This window comes from Scomber scombrus, chromosome 22, assembly GCF_963691925.1.
Source record: "Scomber scombrus chromosome 22, fScoSco1.1, whole genome shotgun sequence".
Classification (NCBI taxonomy): domain Eukaryota; kingdom Metazoa; phylum Chordata; class Actinopteri; order Scombriformes; family Scombridae; genus Scomber; species Scomber scombrus.
Genome location: NC_084991.1, coordinates 21399043 through 21416787, shown reverse-complemented (window position 1 = coordinate 21416787; position 17745 = coordinate 21399043). Strand labels below are relative to the sequence as shown.

Genomic DNA, 17745 nt, shown 5'->3' with positions numbered 1-17745 from the left:
ACTGAATTAAAGTGAATTATACTATAAAAAATAAGCTCCAATAATCAAACAGCTGGTCAGGTGTGATCCTGATTTTTAAAGTGTCCTCTCGCTCGTCCTGCTTCAGCTTCGTCACACCTTCAGGACACAAACTTGGTGGACTTCTGCAGATTTTTCTTTTTTCTTCAGTTAGTAAATATCTCTTCATATGTGCCATTTTTGTATCTGTAATGACTGAAAAAACATCAGACCTCACAAGTTTGTTTTTTCTGTTTTTAAGATTATTTTTGTTGTATTTTTTGCCTTATTCGAGGGGTCGGTATGGGTGATACTCCAGCCTTGGATACTGTGGTTATATTGTTTATGAAATTACATTTGCGGCATTTTTTTTTAACTTACGAGATGAAATGTAATATTTAGAACAATTGTATTCCATTACCTTTATTTAATATAAAAGTTATAATGTAAGCTCATGCTAAACTACTTGATATGGTGTTTTATTGACAATTTACGGTTTTTAAGGCAAGTTGAATTATTTGGTACAAAGTTTTTATGGTTACACCACTTAGACATTTTTGCCATAATCCTCTAATATATTCTCTCAAAATGGATTAAAAGCAGAAATTTGATGCTGGGTCCAAAAAAGAAGAATGTGTGCAAGTTATTCATGTTTATTTTCACATTTTAACCCCTTTAAATTTAACTATATAACACATGAACACAAAAAAACATCATTGACCCATGCACCTTCACCATTAGGCCACCAGGGGGCGCCCCTCTGTTCCTTATTTCATGTTTTTTTTACAGCAGTGCCAAACACCTCAGTGGGTTCATTTACTAACCAGCTGTACTCTGTTTCTCCGATAAAGTTTTTATAATAAAAAATAAAATAAAAAACTGAAACACTGTGTGAATTTCTTGCCATCAACCCAAACGTTTATAATTTTATTTCCCGTTCATCACACACAGAAAAAATATGCTTTTTAATAATATATTCTAAAAATAAGTTAAGTCAGATTTTTAGTTCATTAGCTTTAAAGTCATTTTAAATTATAACTGTGAGACTCTGGAAACGTCACAGACATCAACTCTGAAATATGAAAGTCAACAAGATGAGGAAAAAATAGGCAATTTTTTAAAGGATAAGACTATGGGGAAGGTGTGAGGGGGGGTTGGGGGGGTCTCAGCTGAGGTAGGTGAGGACGACGGACTGGATTGGCAGCCTGCACACCGGACACAGCTTGTTCCTCTTCTTCAGCTTCCTGGCGCAGACATAGCAGGACATCAGGTGTCCGGTGCGCCCGTGGACGATGCAGCCGTTTTTCGGCCGGGACTGACAGATGAGACACGGGTCCAGGCACGAGTCCGGCAGCCGCCATTCCGCCGACACGCTGCGTTCGAGGTCGGGGACAGCGGGAGGCGGAAGGGAAGCGGGTGTAGGAGCGGTGGGCGAAGACGGGAGGAGCTCCTGGGAGTCGATGGAGGAGCAAGGCTGAGAGTCAGGAGTCCAGAGCTTCTCCTGGGAGGAGGAGGAAGGCTGAGAGGAGCAGAGGAGATCCTGGGAGTCCGGAGCAGACGCTGTGGAGTCAGACAGGCACTGAGAGAGGAGAGGAGTTTTCGGTCTTTTGCCGTCGGGAACGTCGACTCCTTCATTCTCCTCCACGTCCGAACCTTCAGGAGACAAAAAAATTAATTAAAAATCAGTCCTCAGTGACTTGTGGTTGTTGCCAATTAGTCCAGATGAAGACATTTTAAATTAAATTAGATTATTAAAGTTATTTTTCTATATGTTATGTCTAAGAGCATCTGGACAGATCAGTCAAAATCTACTAATTTGACCTCTTTTCTAGTCGATCCTGACTCGAAACCTTGGGCCGGGACTAGGGGTTAATATTTTTCCTGATAATAAGACTTTTTAAATGTGTTTTTTTTAAGAAGGCTTTACATTAGCTAAACTCTGGTCATTTCAAGCAACACTAAATGCAACAAGGAGACGTTATACATATTATGCATAATGGGTTCCTGATCTCACCTTTTTTGTGCACTATTTTTTTATCATTATTAAGGCAAAAGAACAACATTTATATCCATCAACATTATAATGAATAGGCTGTAGGATTAAGCTTCGTTTGCATCCAGCGTGCTGCACTGACTTCATTACATCTGCTGCACCACTACTACCAGGATAATGTAATGCAAAGTTTATTGTCTGTGACTGTGATCCTCATAAAAGTGATATTTTACAAATCTTCATTATATAAACTGATGAAATTCATTATTAAAGTAAGTAATTTGGTGATTTCTAAGTCATTCAGTTAAAGTAAGTCTATTATACAGCTGCTCGATCACTCAAAGTCACCATAACATTTCTCTATCAGGGTAGTGTAGGCGTATATCTCTTGTTTTATAACAGAAAGGTTTTACGGTACTGTGGTACTGTACCACATAGACAATCCACAGGTAATCATAGTGCATTGTGTTAATTGATCGGCTGTGTTGTGTTTTACCAGCAAACAGCATGCTGCATGTTTTAATTATTTTTTTCCCCCCGTTTCCCATCATTAAATTTTTTGTTTCCTGGGATTAAACCCTAGCCGAGGACTATATAAACTACCTGGAGCTTCTTTGGCTGCTGATTGGCTGCTGGGCTTGGTGGGCAGGGTTTTGGGACTGGAGGCGGCCGGGTCGCACATGTTGAGAGACTCGTCAGGGAGCCAATCGAGCCGCAGAGTCCAGCAGCGGAGACAGTTTCTAGGGAGGGGGGGGTTCAACTCGTCACACTTCGCACACCGCCAGTAATCCTGAGAGAGGAAACACACAGTTAGAATAAATATATGTGTGTGTGTGTGTGTAAGTGTAAGTTATTGTGTAAGTGTAATTGTGTGTGTGTGTGTGAGTGTAATTGTGTAAGTGTGTGTGTAAGTAATTGCGTAAGTTTATAAGTGTGTGAGTGTAAGTGTGTCTGTCTAAATGTATGACGGTTGTTAGTGTGTGTGTGTGACTGTAGTTGTGTAAGTGTGTGTGTGTTTTAGTGTGTAAGTGTGTAATTGTATAAGTGTGTGTGTGACTCACAGCTTCAGTGATCTCCGTGTCTTCATCAAAGGAGTCGTCCTCCTCTGCTTCAAAGATAGTGACCTCATACACCTGCACACACACACACACACACACACACACAGAGGGCCAGAGTTTAGCTACACATACAACAAAGTGATTTTATTTACTTTTATTTTAGAAAAACACAGAAAATATCGCTCTGACAAGGCTGAATATGTAATTTCTAGATGGGATATGACCCGTAAATATTAATATATTATGTCACAGAGTTAAAACGTCTATATTTTTGTCATAGTCAGCAAATCCTAATAGGAGAGCATAACCTATAAATAGTGTCAGTTAGAATCTTTTTGACTTCTCTACTCTGTCTGCTAGGTGTTATAAAATAGTTGGTCTGAATATCAGGCAACCCTGATCATGAGACGACCTCTTGAATATAACTTAATAATATATTTACACTCTCCTGTCAGACTTTACGTCACTTCTTTGTTGGTTTTGGTGTTTTAATGGTTAATATTTGTTGATTAAAATAAGTATCTTGTGGTTGTTTACCTGGTCATCTGCAGACAGAGAGGCGTCGTCTTCGTTGTAATCGTCAGAGTCGACGGACTCCACCTCGAACTCAACGCTGAAGTTGTCGCTGTCCGAGTCTGAGGCTGCAACCGTGGCCTCTGACCTCCCAGACTATAAACACACACACAAACTCACCATTATAACCAATATATAAAGTACAGAAGAATTACATAATGTGCATGTGTGTGTGTGTGTGTCTGTGCTTGTGTAATTGTGTGTGTGTGAGTGTGTGTAAGTCTGTGTAAATGTATGTGTAAGTGTGTATAAGTGTATGTGTGTGTGTCTGTGCATGTGTAATTGTGTGTGTGTAAGTGTATAAGTGTGTTTGTGTCTGTGTAAGTGTGTATACATATGTTTTTGTGTGTGTGTGCATGCGTAAGGGTGTGTAAGTGTATAAGTATGTGTGTGTGTCTAAGTGTGTACGTGTGTGTGTGTATGTATGCGTAAGTGCATGTGTGTAAGTGTGTGTGAGTGTGCGTGCTTAAGGATGTGTGTAATTGTATGCGTGTGTGTAAGTACGTGCGTGCTACTAACCGTGCTGTGCGAGTCCGACGATTGGCTGCTGTGTAGGTCCCGCCCACTCCCCAGCCCGCCAATCACGCACCACGATAGGCTGTCGTCAAACGTCAGGGAGTAGCTGTCGGACCGCCTCCTCTTCCTGCCTTCTTTTTCTCCCTCTTCATCCTCCGACTCCTCCTCGTCTTCCTCCTCTACGCTGCAGGAGGGTCCGGCGTCGCTGCTCCTGTAGCTCCTCCTCCTCCTCCGCCTCCTCCTCCTGTCTGGTGATGAAGAGCGACTTTCTGAATCTACCTCCTAAAAAAAAACACACAAACAAATTTGGGTTTAAAACTTAAAATTCAGGCTCTTTTACAAAATACTGATTATAACTCAATAAATATTAAAACTCTCCTTTTTTCAACCCTAACATAGTGTTTTTTTCACATTTGATAGCTGTAAAAACACTATAAAACATTTCTTTCAGCCCTAATATGAGCCACAGTGAACAATAATGGAAATAAAATGCAGCTGATACAGATTTTATACAGGAAAATATACAAATTTAACCTGTGTTTATTAAAAACATTTAACAAAAAATCAGCATTCAAACATCTTATTCAACTTCATATTGTATAAAATGTTCTCCTGGATCATAACATAGTGATAGTGAATGACTTTTAATCAAACAGAAGGATTAATTAAACATTTATTAATAACTGATGGAGGAATTTATGAATGTGAATTGGTGTAGAGACAAATTATGAGTCAGAATATGAACAGTATGTAAAGGTTTTTCATGCTCTTGATCACCATTATAAGCCCTCACAGACATTATGTGCCATATTTTTTAAATGTAATTAACCAAATAAAGAAAATCAATATCTTTGCTGCTACAGAATTATTACTTGATGCTCTTTCTCTGCATTCTTCATCAGATTTTGATTTTCACAACAACATTTAACCTAAAATCTGTCCACAAGTCAACCTTAAAGTAGTGTGTGTGTGTGTGTGTGTGTGTGTGTGTGTGTGTGTGTGTGTGTGTGTGTGTGTGTGTGTGTGTAATATGTGAATGGACTGGACTTATATAGCTCTTTTCTTTTACACTGCAAGTCAAAAGTCACTGTGCTTTTTCCTCTTTCCTTCCTCTTCTCTCTCTCTCTCTCTCTCTCTCCTCTCTCTCTCTCTCTCTCTCTCTCTCTCTCTCTCTCTCTCTCTCTCTCTCTCTCTCTCTCTCTCTCTCTCTCTCTCTCTCTCTCTCTCTCTCTCTCTCTCTCTCTCTCTCTCTCTCTCTCTCTCTCTCCCCCTTTCAACCTCAACGCCCACTTAGAGCGAGGTTCCTCTTTGAGGTTTCTTCCCGTTAAAAAGGAGTTTTTCCTTGCCGCTCATGTGGGAATGTTGGTGAGTAATTCAGGGTTCAGTATCTTTTGCCTAAGACCTAAGACTGACTTCTGATCCACAGCCAAACCTCATGTGCTCCAAACATTTACAAACAGGCTCCTAAAGTATTCAGAGTGTGTGTCTCACCTCTGTCCCTCTGTCTGTCTGACTGTCGCTGTGAGCTTCACTTAAACTTTGCGGCGAATCTGAGAAAAAAGAAAGAGAGAAAAAACATTAGTTTATCACAATCTGAGCAGCAAAGAAAAAGAAATAGAGGACTGAAACTAGTTTATCATTAAAGTATGCACCTCCAATGTGCCAGCATGTGTAATTTAAACTATAGCTACTGCTCGTATTCCCTTATTTATTACTGCCATCTATATTTATTACTGGATTTTTATTATTATTTTATTCTGTCTCGCCTTTGTTAATGCATAGTTTCTTTTATGTGATTACACTGTTTCCTTATACTGCTGTGTGATGACAATAAAAGACATTTAAATGAAATGAATTATATTATATTACTGAATATTTTAAATAAATATGCTTCAGTGCATTTTATATCTTTTCGTTGATGGTTACAGAGGTAAATGTGACCATCAGATTCAGGTGCTATCATCCAGATCCAGTGTTTGGGAGTAACTAGTTACATATATATAATATAATATATGTAACTGTAATCTGTTACAGTATCCATGAAAAACAGCTGAACTTAGATCTTAGGAAGGAAGGAAGGAGGGAAGGAAGGAAGGACAGAAGGAAGGAAGGAAGGAAGGAAGAAAGGAAGGAAGGAAGGAAGGAAGGAAGGAAGGAAGGAAGAAAAAGGAAGGACATATTGCATTTCCTAACCCTGTCCAGTCCTGAGAGGATGAAGAGGAGAATATTCTTACCTTGACTCTTCACAGCCACCAGGTTCTTTGTGATCATTGCGAACAGAACTCTGAAACAGAAACAGAAGTTTTAGTTTCATTAAAACGCACAACTTTCCCTTAAAAGAAACTTTCAGCAGAAACAAGAAGAAGAAGAAACAATCATCTTCATCTTCTCACCGTGGCTCTTTGACTGAGAAGCTGTCGACTCCCAGCACGCTCCCCAGTGCATCCTGCGAGCAGTGGACGATGTGCTGCTGCTTCTGGTCGTACAGCTGCTTCTGCATGATGTACTGACCGAGGTAGAACATCACCTGCAGGGAGGGATAGAGGGAGGGAGAGAGAGAGAGAGAGAGAGAGAGAGAGAGAGAGAGAGAGAGAGAGAGAGAGAGAGAGAGAGAGAGAGAGAGAGAGAGAGAGAGAGAGAGAGAGAGAGAGAGGACAGATGAGTCACAGGAGAAATATGCTAAACAGCTGCTGGCACCCTGACGTGATGAAAACAGAGGCTGGAACTCAATCCGGAGTTCATTAGATGCAAATAAAAGTCAAGACAACAAAATACATGTGGCTGCGGTTGCTATGGCAACACATAAACCTGGCCCATGATGTGCACACCGGGTCATTTAGAGGATTTGAGATAAACTATGACAGAGCAGCTTCAATCTAATCAAATGTGAAAGTTTGGTTGTGTTTAATGCTGATGGATAGCGGTGGGAATATTTGGGAATATTTGGGAATATTTTGGAATGTTGCTCCTTTCCCTCAACGCTGAGTAATAGCTGTCAATACCAGGACACTAATATGATACAAGTTTAATATAAGAAACAACATAAAAGTTCATTTAGCTGCTGGAAAGAAGCCAAAATGAACATCTATTTTCTTATAAATTCATCTTTCTTTAATCCTTTAATGGTTTTATGATAAGAGAACATTTTTAAACAACTGTCAATAACTTTAATTATGGACTAAACTGTTTAAATGTCTATAAAATGTCAAAAAATAATGAAAAATGTTTGTTAGAATTTCCCAAAAGCCACACTGACTTCTTTAAATGTCGTATTTTGTGAGATCAACACTCTTTTTTTTATCTCTTACTTTATTTATAGACTCACTCATACCTATTGTGTTGATCTTCTTTATTTTTATTATATTTTAATTTTTTTTAAGTTTAAAAAAATAAAGTTTCTGATAGATGAGAATGAGTCTGCAGCGGCTCAGTTTAACATCAGATGTTCATGCTGTACCTCCTTCATGGTGAAAACATCTTTAGTGGCTCCTGCATGTCGCAGCAAAGATTGAAACTCTACCTTTGGTCTGACCTGAAAAATAAATAAATAAACATTATTAATCAATCAATCAATAAATCAATAAATCAATCAACACTGTATTAGTAAAGCACTTTTTATACATAGTAACTCATCTCGCCTTTTCAGTAAAATAATAATAAAACTAAATAATAATCAGTAAATTTAAATAGAATAAAAAGTAGTCAAAGAGGCTAAAACACAAAATAAAAGATGAATAAATAAAATAAAATCTCTCTCTCACCAATTTAATGTCGTCAACCATTTCGGCGCTCGCCTCCCCGTCAAGTGACATGATGAAGCTGATTGTTCCTGCACACACACCAGATTATTATAGATTATTATAAAGATCAATAACAGTCGATTATTAGAGATTATACAGATTATTATAAAGATCAATAACAGTAGATTATGGATTATTATATGGATCAATAATAGTAGATTATTAGAGATGATACAGATTATTATGAAGATCAATAATAATAGATTATTAGAGATTATTATAAAGATCAATAACTGTAGATTATGGATTATTATAAGGATCAATAATAGTAGATTATAAAATGATATGGATTATTATAAAGATCAATAACAGTAGATTATTAGAGATTATTATAAAGATCAATAACAGTAGATTATGGATTATTATAAAGATCAATAACAGTAGATTATTAGAGATAATACAGATTATTATAAAGATCAATAAAAATAGATTATTAGAGATTATTATAAAGATCAATAACAGTAGATTATGGATTATTATAAAGATCAATAACAGTAGAATATTAGAGATTATTATAAAGATCAATAACAGTAGATTATGGATTATTATAAAGATCAATAACAGTAGATTATTAGAGATTATTATAATGATCAATAACAGTAGATTATTAGAGATTATTATGAAGATCAATAACAGTAGATTATGGATTATTATAAAGATCAATAACAGTAGATTATGGATTATTATAAAGATCAATAACAGTAGATTATGGATTATTATAAAGATCAATAACAGTAGATTATGGATTATTATAAGGATCAATAACAGTAGATTATTAGAGATTATTATAAAGATCAATAACAGTAGATTATGGATTATTATAAAGATCAATAACAGTAGATTATGGATTATTATAAAGATCAATAACAGTAGATTATGGATTATTATAAGGATCAATAATAGCAGATTATTAGAGATGATACAGATTATTATAAAGATCAATAACAGTAGATTATGGATTATTATAAGGGTCAATAACAGTAGATTATTAGAGATTATTATAAAGATCAATAACAGTAGATTATGGATTATTATAAAGATCAATAACAGTAGATTATTAGAGATGATGTCACACTGACTCAGAGGAAGTGGCCTCTCATCTCACTGACTACCGCTTTCTGTATGATGTAACCGACGTTGATTCTGATTGGTTGAGGGGATTTCAACAGGAAGTGTAAAATATCACCATGACGACAGAAACCTTCTATATTTATACTCTCCAACAGCTAACAGGAAGTTAAACTCAACAGTAGAGCAGAAACAATTCATCTAATAACTGATCGTCAGAAAGAAATTAACCTGCAACTAATTTAATAATCTAAATCGTTGTTTTAGTTATTTTTTCCGGTTGAAGCTTCTCAAATGATTAAACTGCTCTGTGTCACACATGATGATAAAGTTGATTAATTGATTAGTTTAGTTTTTTTGATAATCTATTAAACGTTTTGAGTAATTTTAAAGCTTCTTAAATGTGAATATTTTCTGTTTTCTTTAGTTTTTTATGACTGTAAACTGAATATCTTTGAGTTGTAGAAATGTGATGATGTCATCTCAGGTTTTGGGGAACAGTGATCAATATTTGTGACAGACCAAATGACTGTAATCATTAGTTGCACAGCTGTATCTTTGGATTTTGGATCATTCTCAGACAAAACTTCACATCTGAAGGCGTTACACAAGTCACAACGAGCATTTATCACTATTACTTTTTTTTTTAACAGATAATAAAATAATCAATAACATAATCATTAGTTGCAGCTCTACTTTGTGCATTTTCCACAGAGCCTGATACATAATGTGTTGATTACACACATCAAAACTCAGTATTTAGATGTGAAATCAGTTTAAAATGATTATTAACAGTAGTAAAGTTAAATCCTCTGACTTAATAGTGGATTATATATCAGGTAACAAGTTTAACTAAATATAACCTGTGATATGACATAATTACTTATAAATAGAAATGTATTGTCTTCTACTGTTATGTATTACATCATTAACAAACTATTCATGTGTCAAACTAAACACTTAAACCACTACTTTTAACAGTTATTAAATGACATTTTGTTAATTTAAACAGTAGTAGAGTTAAATCATTAAACTTTAAATTAAAGGTAAATTATACCTATATAAGTTTAGCAAGATATAACCTGTGATACGACATAATTAGGTATAAAAGTACAAATTGCAATGTTATTAAATTGCATATAAATGTTCAAACTGGTGATAAAATGAATGTTTTCTAATGTTATGTATTAATGTATTACATCATTAACAATGTCAAACTAACTAATAAACATACGTTACATAAGATTAGAAGTAACACAACTCGTCATGTGTCAAACTTTACATTTAAACCACTAATGTTGTTACGTTTTAATGATTTAAACAGTAGTATAGTGTAATCATATCATAGTACTGTAACTTAATGGTATCAGATAATAAGTTTAAGAATTAAACAGAAGAAGAAGAAGATTTGACACAATTACATTACATAAGATTGCAAGTTACACAACTCTTCATCAAAAGTGTCAAACTTAACACTTAAACCACTAATGTTTTTAAGTTTTAATGATTTAAACAGTAGTATAGTTAAATAATATCAATGGTGGATTATATATCAGGTAGTAAGTTTAACAAATAATAAGATATAACACAATTATAATACATAAGATTGAAAGTTACAAAACTCTTCATGTGTCAAACTCAACACTTAAACCACTAATGTTGTTAGTTTGTTAGTTTTAATTTACATTTCTTATAATATTGTAGCAGTAACACCACATTAGACAAAACAACTATATAATAAACTTATTTCTGGTTGTACACAGTTGATAAATGAATAATAATAATAAGTGTCTTACCGGTATATATACACACAGAGGAAGGATCAGCAGTCCATCCTGTGAGGGGAAAAAAAGAAAAAGATAAAGTGCAGTGCAGAGTGAGAGTGTGTGGAGCAGAGCTGAAGCCTCTTATAGTCCTGCTCAGACATGTCAGGACTAGACCAGCCTGAGTGGGGAGGTCTAGCCAAACCGGGCCTTGCAGGGTCGGACTGGGGCTGAGTCAGCAGAGGTAGTGGTGGTGTGTAGTATGTTCATGTTTTAACTCTGAACAGCTGATTCAATCATATATGTGTGTGTGTGTAGAGAGGAAGAGACATGCCGGGACTAGTCCAACATGACTCATCACTACTGTCATTACTGTCAACATTAGATAACCATGATAACCACGTTAGCAGTCGTCACGGTTACGAGTGGTAACCATGAGAAACTAGAGGCTGAGTTATTGAGTTTTATTGGTTTTGTCTGGTATGAAGGTTTTTCCACAAGCATCCTGGCTTCACTTCCTTATTATAGAACATTTATTTAAAGGGATTCGTTTTCTTCTTCTCTCTTTTTTTTTTAAAGAGTCGGTCTAGGATTAGATTTAAAACCGCAGTGTTGTCTGAGAAAAACTACTAAGTATTACTTTCATCCTCAATTAGTCTGAAGAAGTCAGGACTGACAGCTTTAACCCGTTCATATCGTGGATTTTGTAACTGAAATAAAGGAAAACTTGATTAATTGATAATGAAAGTAATCAGTAGTTGCAGTGCTGTATCTTTATCTTTGGATTTTAGACCATTTCATTTCTTTTATTTTTGGATAATTTCATTTATGAATAATTTTGAGTCATATTTCAAGAGAAAATAAACCAGCTTCTCAAATGTGTGAATTGAATACTTACTAGTTTCTTTAGTTTTTTCTATGATAGTAAATTGAATATCATTCTAGAGTTGCAACGATAAGCTGACAGCGATTGAATCATCACATCTCTTTGAATCATGGTGAAAGGTTTTATAGTTTCCAGTGTCACAGAAGAGAGGAAAAGCATTTGGCACAATTTGGAGACGTTTTGGAGAGGTTTGGGAACGCCAATGACACCACAAACTAAAAACGCCATAACTTTCATAAGGTTAGGGTTAGAAGTCTGAAACTTAATCCAGGTGTGGTTGACAAGATGTAGAAGGTATGTGCTGATTGCTGTATAGCTGGCATAAAGCATAGACTAGTTATTGTTATTCAAATATGGCTTATTTTAAGCGTAGACACAAAAAATATTGTGGAGCCATGTTGTGGCTCATACTGAAGAAGCACATTGTCAGAAACTAGAAGTTGTCATACATGCATCTAGGACTTGCAGTTATTGTGTTATAAGCTTTTCCATTTGGGTATGGCCAACTAGGCGAAAATTACCCCAAAAAGGTGGGTGTTAAGAGGGTAATAGATAATGAAAGAATGTTTTATAGATATTAAATTAATCAAGGAAATAATCATTAGTTGCAGCTCTACTTTGTGTATTTTCCACTCAAAGCTACATTTGCATTAAGCCTGATACATAACCTGATGATTACACACATCAAAACTCAGTATTAAGATGTGTAATCAGTTTAAAATGATTAATAACAGTAGAAAAAGTTCAATCCTCTGGTTTAATAGTGGATTATATATCAGGGAAATATTACCTACGATATGAAAACATGAAATTACACATACATGTTCAAACTGTCATGGAAGGAAGACTGAGCATATTAACTAGGGCCGGGCAATACATCTATATTATATCGATATCATCTTAGATTTTGAATATCATAATATAATGATATGGAATAAGTGTCTTTTCCTGCTTTTAAAGGCTTCATTACAGTAGAAATGTCATTTTCTGAGCCTCATATTTTCTATATTGCAGGTATCGATTGACGGGCGACATTTGGATACTTGGTATTTATTTATTCCAGTACCGATACTCAGCCCTAAGTGAGTCTTTAAGCTAAGTACACAACCATTAATTCACAATATTAAAGCTTTTCTTAACTAATTTAAGACTTCATTAACATTAGCAGCATTAGATTAACTATAAAACATGTCTGGACTAATCCCATCTGAAACCAGTGTAGGGGAATGATTGTGATTCATCTCTTTAATTAGTTTGATCTTCTTCTTCTAGGGTTTTTCCAACAGAGCTTAATGATTAAAGTACTTGTGATTAGCTTAGAGCAAGACCGATATATATCACTCAGGTTATATTTGTTATAATAGGGAGCTTTTTATGTTTATTTGACGGTTTTTCTCAATTAAAAAAGTTAGAAGTTGTCATTGAATTTGCTGTTTGACGTCATTTTATACAATAGTTTATTCTTTAAAATGTTAAATATCATGTTTACTTTATATATCTTTGTCACAAGTGTTTGATAACCACATTTAAGAGATCATTACATTAAAAAAAGTGTTTATTTTTGTATATATAATATTCATTTTTTACTCCCTAATATCAGCATCTGCCTTAATGTAGCTCCTCATTCAATAAACTCTGGATATATTCTGTATTAACTAAACATTTTTATATCATTATGAAGCTGATTTAAAGATTATTAGATCAATTATTGTTATTTTAAATAAGTTTATTGTTTTATGTTTAGTTTTTAAGAGTTTTAGAGTCTGGTGAAAGATCTTGCACCAGAAAATTGTTTATAAATGACATTAAAATCATTACTTTCTCAATTAATCGTTTAAAATAGCGATGTTATAATAATGTCTTAAAGCAGCTGAAAGGGTTGATATCTTTATATGTAAACATATAATCTTAATTCAAGTGTTTTATGACCATTGTTCATTTTATTTAATCTTTTTATTCATGTTTTAAATGTTTTGTTCAATCTAATCTACTTTATTTGTCATTGTCTTTTATCTGTATTATTTAATTTTTAATTCATTTCATTTTAAATCTATTTTATTGGTTTTTATTGCTTATTTTTTGTGTGCATTAGTCTCAAATTGTTCCTACTGTTTGCATTTCTTCTGTCTTGTAATCGACGTTTCCGTAAAACGCTAACATGCACGAAAGGTGCTGTACAAACGTATTTTAATAAATTGATAAAATGTGAAGATATGAATTTAATTATCATTTATGACAAAGAAATACGGTAAAATCTTGACATTTGAGAAGCTGAACATCTGAAAAATGACTGAAACCTTGCTGCTTATTCATCAACTAATTACTGCAGCTTTACAAATATGTCAAATATAATTATAGATATTGAGAAAGACACTTTCAATTTATATATGAGACGATCTCTTCAACACTACAATCAAATTACAAGAAAATACAATTAGTTTAGGAGTTTCTGTTTCTACTGGATCTATATTATGTTTGAGTTTTTTCCTCCTTTAAGTGAGAGATGAAATTAAAAAAACAAAAACACCCTTTAACTCCAAACATCAGCTGACAGTGTGACTAATCTTTATTTAGTGACAGTTAAATATCCTGGAGGTTGTGACCCAACATGGAGTCAACTGACAGCAGCATCGCTTAGGAAAGATTGTTAAGAGATTGTGATGTTTAATAAAATAAATAATAAATAGATAAATATGAATTACAAGAAGATGTGATACAGTGTGATATGGTTAAATCATGTTTTAAAACATTATAGACGTTTAAACTGATATTTAGTAAAGATGCAACAATTACTCTACTTCATTGATTTCATTAATTTGAGTAAATCCAAATTCTCCTGATTTCAGTTTCTCAAACGTGAACATTTTTTCTGGTTTCTATACGACAGTAAATTGAATATATTTGGGTTGTGAGCTTTGGGATACTGTGATTGACATTTTTTTAACTGTTTTCTCACATTTTATAGACCAAATTAATTTATTTTTCTACATCAAATTACAAGCATAAACACATCAGCCATCTCTCTGCCTCATGTATATTATAATATTTAAGATTAGGGGGACCCTGGGGTAAAATTAGATCAAATTAGGGTCTAGTTTGTGTGAGTTTAGGGGTACCTTGACTTAAAGAAACTGCCTTCATATGTTAAAAATGAATTCAAATTCCACATTAAGCTGGGAGAAAACACTTAAATAAAACATAAAATTAAACTTATACTGGCTCTCTCTCATTTACTTCTATGTATCTGGTTTTAATATGACAGTAAATTGAATATTATTGGGTTGTGAGCTTTTGGAAACTGTGATGGACATTTTTTTAACCATTTTTTGACATTTCATTGACCAAAAAAGCTAAATGATTAACTGAGAAGAGTCTCAACAGATTCATTTAGTTGACCAAATCCAATTACAAGCATAAACACAGCAGCTTTTTGCCTCTTGTATATTATAATATTTAAGATTAGAAGACCTTTGGACAGAATTAGAGTCTAAATTGTGTCAGTTTAGAGGTACGTTGACTTGAAAAAACTGCCTTCATGTGTTAAAAATGAATTTAAATGGAACATTAAGCTGGTTTACACACTTAAATAAAACATGACATTGAATTAACACTGTGTCTCTCTCTCTTGTTTACTTTATTATATCATAGGGTAAAAGTTTTGGCATCGTCTTATGTCTGTTTTTGGCCCCTGGAAAGTGTGTGTGGATCGTGTCTGGACAGAGATCTGTGTGACTGTACAGAAAGGAAGACTTGTTCAGAAAATACACAGCTGACTGACACACACACACACACACACACACACACACACACACACACACACACACACACACACACACACACACAGCTGCATGAGTCAGCTGCTAGGTATAACAACACACACACATAAACACAAACAACCAGACGTGTACACAGTGAAAATATGCCCGGACTTGTCCCGCTCTAGCTCTACCTCCCTCTCTCTCTCTCTTACTCTCTCTCTCTCTTACTCTCTCTCTCTTTCTGAAGCCTTTCTGGCAGTCTGCTCCTCTCTTTCTCTTTCATCCTCATCATGGTGTAACCAACAACAGCTTATCATACAATTAATAGAAGAATAATGAGCAGAAACTTCAATTAAACAGCTAAAAAATAAAAATAAAAAATAAAAACAGAAAGGAAAAAGAAGACAGGAAGGAAGGAAATGGAAGAAAGAAAGTAAGAAAGACAGAAAGAAAGAAAAAGAAAAACAGAAGGATGGAAAAGAAGACAGGAAGGAAAGGTGGAAGATAGAAAGAAAAAGAAAGAAAGAAAGTTTGATAGGTAACAGTTTTATAAGTTTAGGTTTAAATCTTTAAAGTTTTAACACCAATAAAACGAGTAAATAAGCAAATAAACCATGAAAACATTTACTAGTATATAACACAGTACTCACTTATAACTTCACACTGTTTTATCACACTTAAAGCTAATTCTGACAGCGGTATCACCAGGCGAGCAGCGGCCGCCTCGTGGCTCCTGGATGCCGGTTAGCTCAGGCAGGAAACCCCGAGGCTCCAGCGCGGCCCGCTAGCCACCTGCTAACTCGCGCTACTGCTAATATAAACTACAGCTCTAATATCTGAGTGTTATTAAGTTTAAGTGTGGTTTTACGTACCTTTACGTGTTACTGTAGATTAAATACTGTCCCAAATATACGTGTTTCCTTCAGTTTAGTGAACAGGTGAACTAACTGCCGATCTGTTTACAGCTACAGTGTGTTTGAAGCGTGTTAGTGTGCTGGCGCCGCCCTGCTGGCTGAGGACTGACACTGCACCCTGCTGGCTAAACACTGCGCCCTGCTGGCTGAACACTGACACTGCACCCTTCTGGCTAAACACTGCGCCCTGCTGGCTGAACACTGACACTGCACCCTGCTGGCCGAAGACTGACATGCACCCTGCTGGCCGAAGACTGACACTGCACCCTGCTGGCTAAACACTGGCACTGCACCCTGTTGGCCGAACACTGAAACTGCACCCTGTTGGCTAAACACTGACACTGCACCCTGCTGGCTAAACACTGCACCCTGCTGGGCGAGCACTGACACTGCACCCTGTTGGCCGAACACTGACACACTGAAACTATCTAAAAATAATGAGAAACTATTTAAAATAATGAGAAACTATTTAAAATAATGAGAAACTATCTAAAAAAAATAATGAGAAACTATTTAAAATAATGAGAAACTATTTAAAATAATGAGAAACTATCTAAAAAATAATGAGAAACTATTTCAATATTATGACAAACTATTTCAATATAATGAGAAACTATGTCAAAATAGTGACTTAGCCCTGTACGACCCAGATATAGAAAAAAATGAGCAATTTTTCATTTCAGATATTGTTTTAGGAGGCCTCTGATGTAGAAATTAAAGAGTTTTCAAATGTTTTACATTTTAGTAAGTTTTTAGGGAAATGTTGCAACGTTGGACCTAGTTGGGAGCAGAATTTCTGTATTTGTACAACAAATACAAACAATGTGGTTTGATTGAAGGTTGTCTCAGTCCCAGTCTATGTTGACTTGCAGTGATAGTATTATGCTCTGTACTTATCATACTAAAAGGAACACATGCTCCCCCCCAGAGCACTTACAGGTTCACATTCAAGACCATTTACACCCGTCCCTGAACAATGCAACAGGCTTCCCCCCACAAAAAATCCAGAACATTCAGAGCCTGTTTTTCTATCTCCTAATTCTACAAACTGCTACTTGGGTAAACACACAGAAAAATAGCTCAGGATCATTTAGAAGTTAAAAAATTACAAAGATACAGGGAATTTCAAATACCACATACAATTTAGTCATGTGTTTAATTATGGTCTAAGCTAAACTAAGTAAACATTTAACAAAAAGCACATTTAGAACTTAGTTACAATGAATAATCTAACACTTTTCTACTACAATTTTTTTTCAATTTGTGAACGTGTGAGAAGTGCAGTGTCCCTATGTAATGTGTAAGGAGCACAGGCTATTTTGACTACCACTCTGGCCCAATGTTGTAGAATTACAACATAGACATAACAAGCTCTAAGTCAAATTTGATGAATGTTTTTCAAAATAACTAAGTATATAC

At 35.0% G+C, this 17745-nt stretch overlaps 1 protein-coding gene across 2 annotated transcripts; it reads right to left on the bottom strand.

Moving 5' to 3' along the window:
- Nucleotides 1-1035: 1035 nt before the first annotated feature.
- Nucleotides 1036-16403, bottom strand: mdm2 (MDM2 proto-oncogene). Of its 2 annotated transcripts, XM_062444122.1 has the most exons (12): nt 16285-16403; nt 10802-10840; nt 7899-7966; nt 7595-7669; nt 6531-6664; nt 6372-6421; nt 5629-5687; nt 4141-4419; nt 3586-3717; nt 3052-3123; nt 2594-2780; nt 1036-1650 (listed from the first exon to the last, which is right to left on the bottom strand). In XM_062444122.1, the coding sequence occupies exons 3-12, from the start codon at nt 7947-7949 to the stop codon at nt 1163-1165; spliced, it is 1527 nt and encodes a 508-aa protein (XP_062300106.1). In that variant the 5' UTR covers nt 7950-7966; nt 10802-10840; nt 16285-16403; the 3' UTR covers nt 1036-1162. The 2 variants fall into 2 exon arrangements, with proteins under 2 accessions (XP_062300106.1, XP_062300107.1); XM_062444123.1 differs by lacking the exon at nt 16285-16403 and having other exon boundaries at nt 10802-11043.
- Between the last annotated feature and the right edge of the window lie 1342 nt (nt 16404-17745).

Bases quoted from the DNA above. Each gene is read 5' to 3' on its own strand.
- mdm2 (XM_062444122.1), bottom strand. From the start codon at position 7,949: ATGTCACTTGACGGGGAGGCGAGCGCCGAAATGGTTGACGACATTAAA. The intron at 5,688-6,371 runs GTAAGAATATTC...CTTTTTTCTCAG, and splicing joins GGTGGCTGTGAAGAGTCAAG to ATTCGCCGCAAAGTTTAAGT. The intron at 3,718-4,140 runs GTTAGTAGCACG...GTGTGTTTATAG, and splicing joins CGTCGGACTCGCACAGCACG to TCTGGGAGGTCAGAGGCCAC.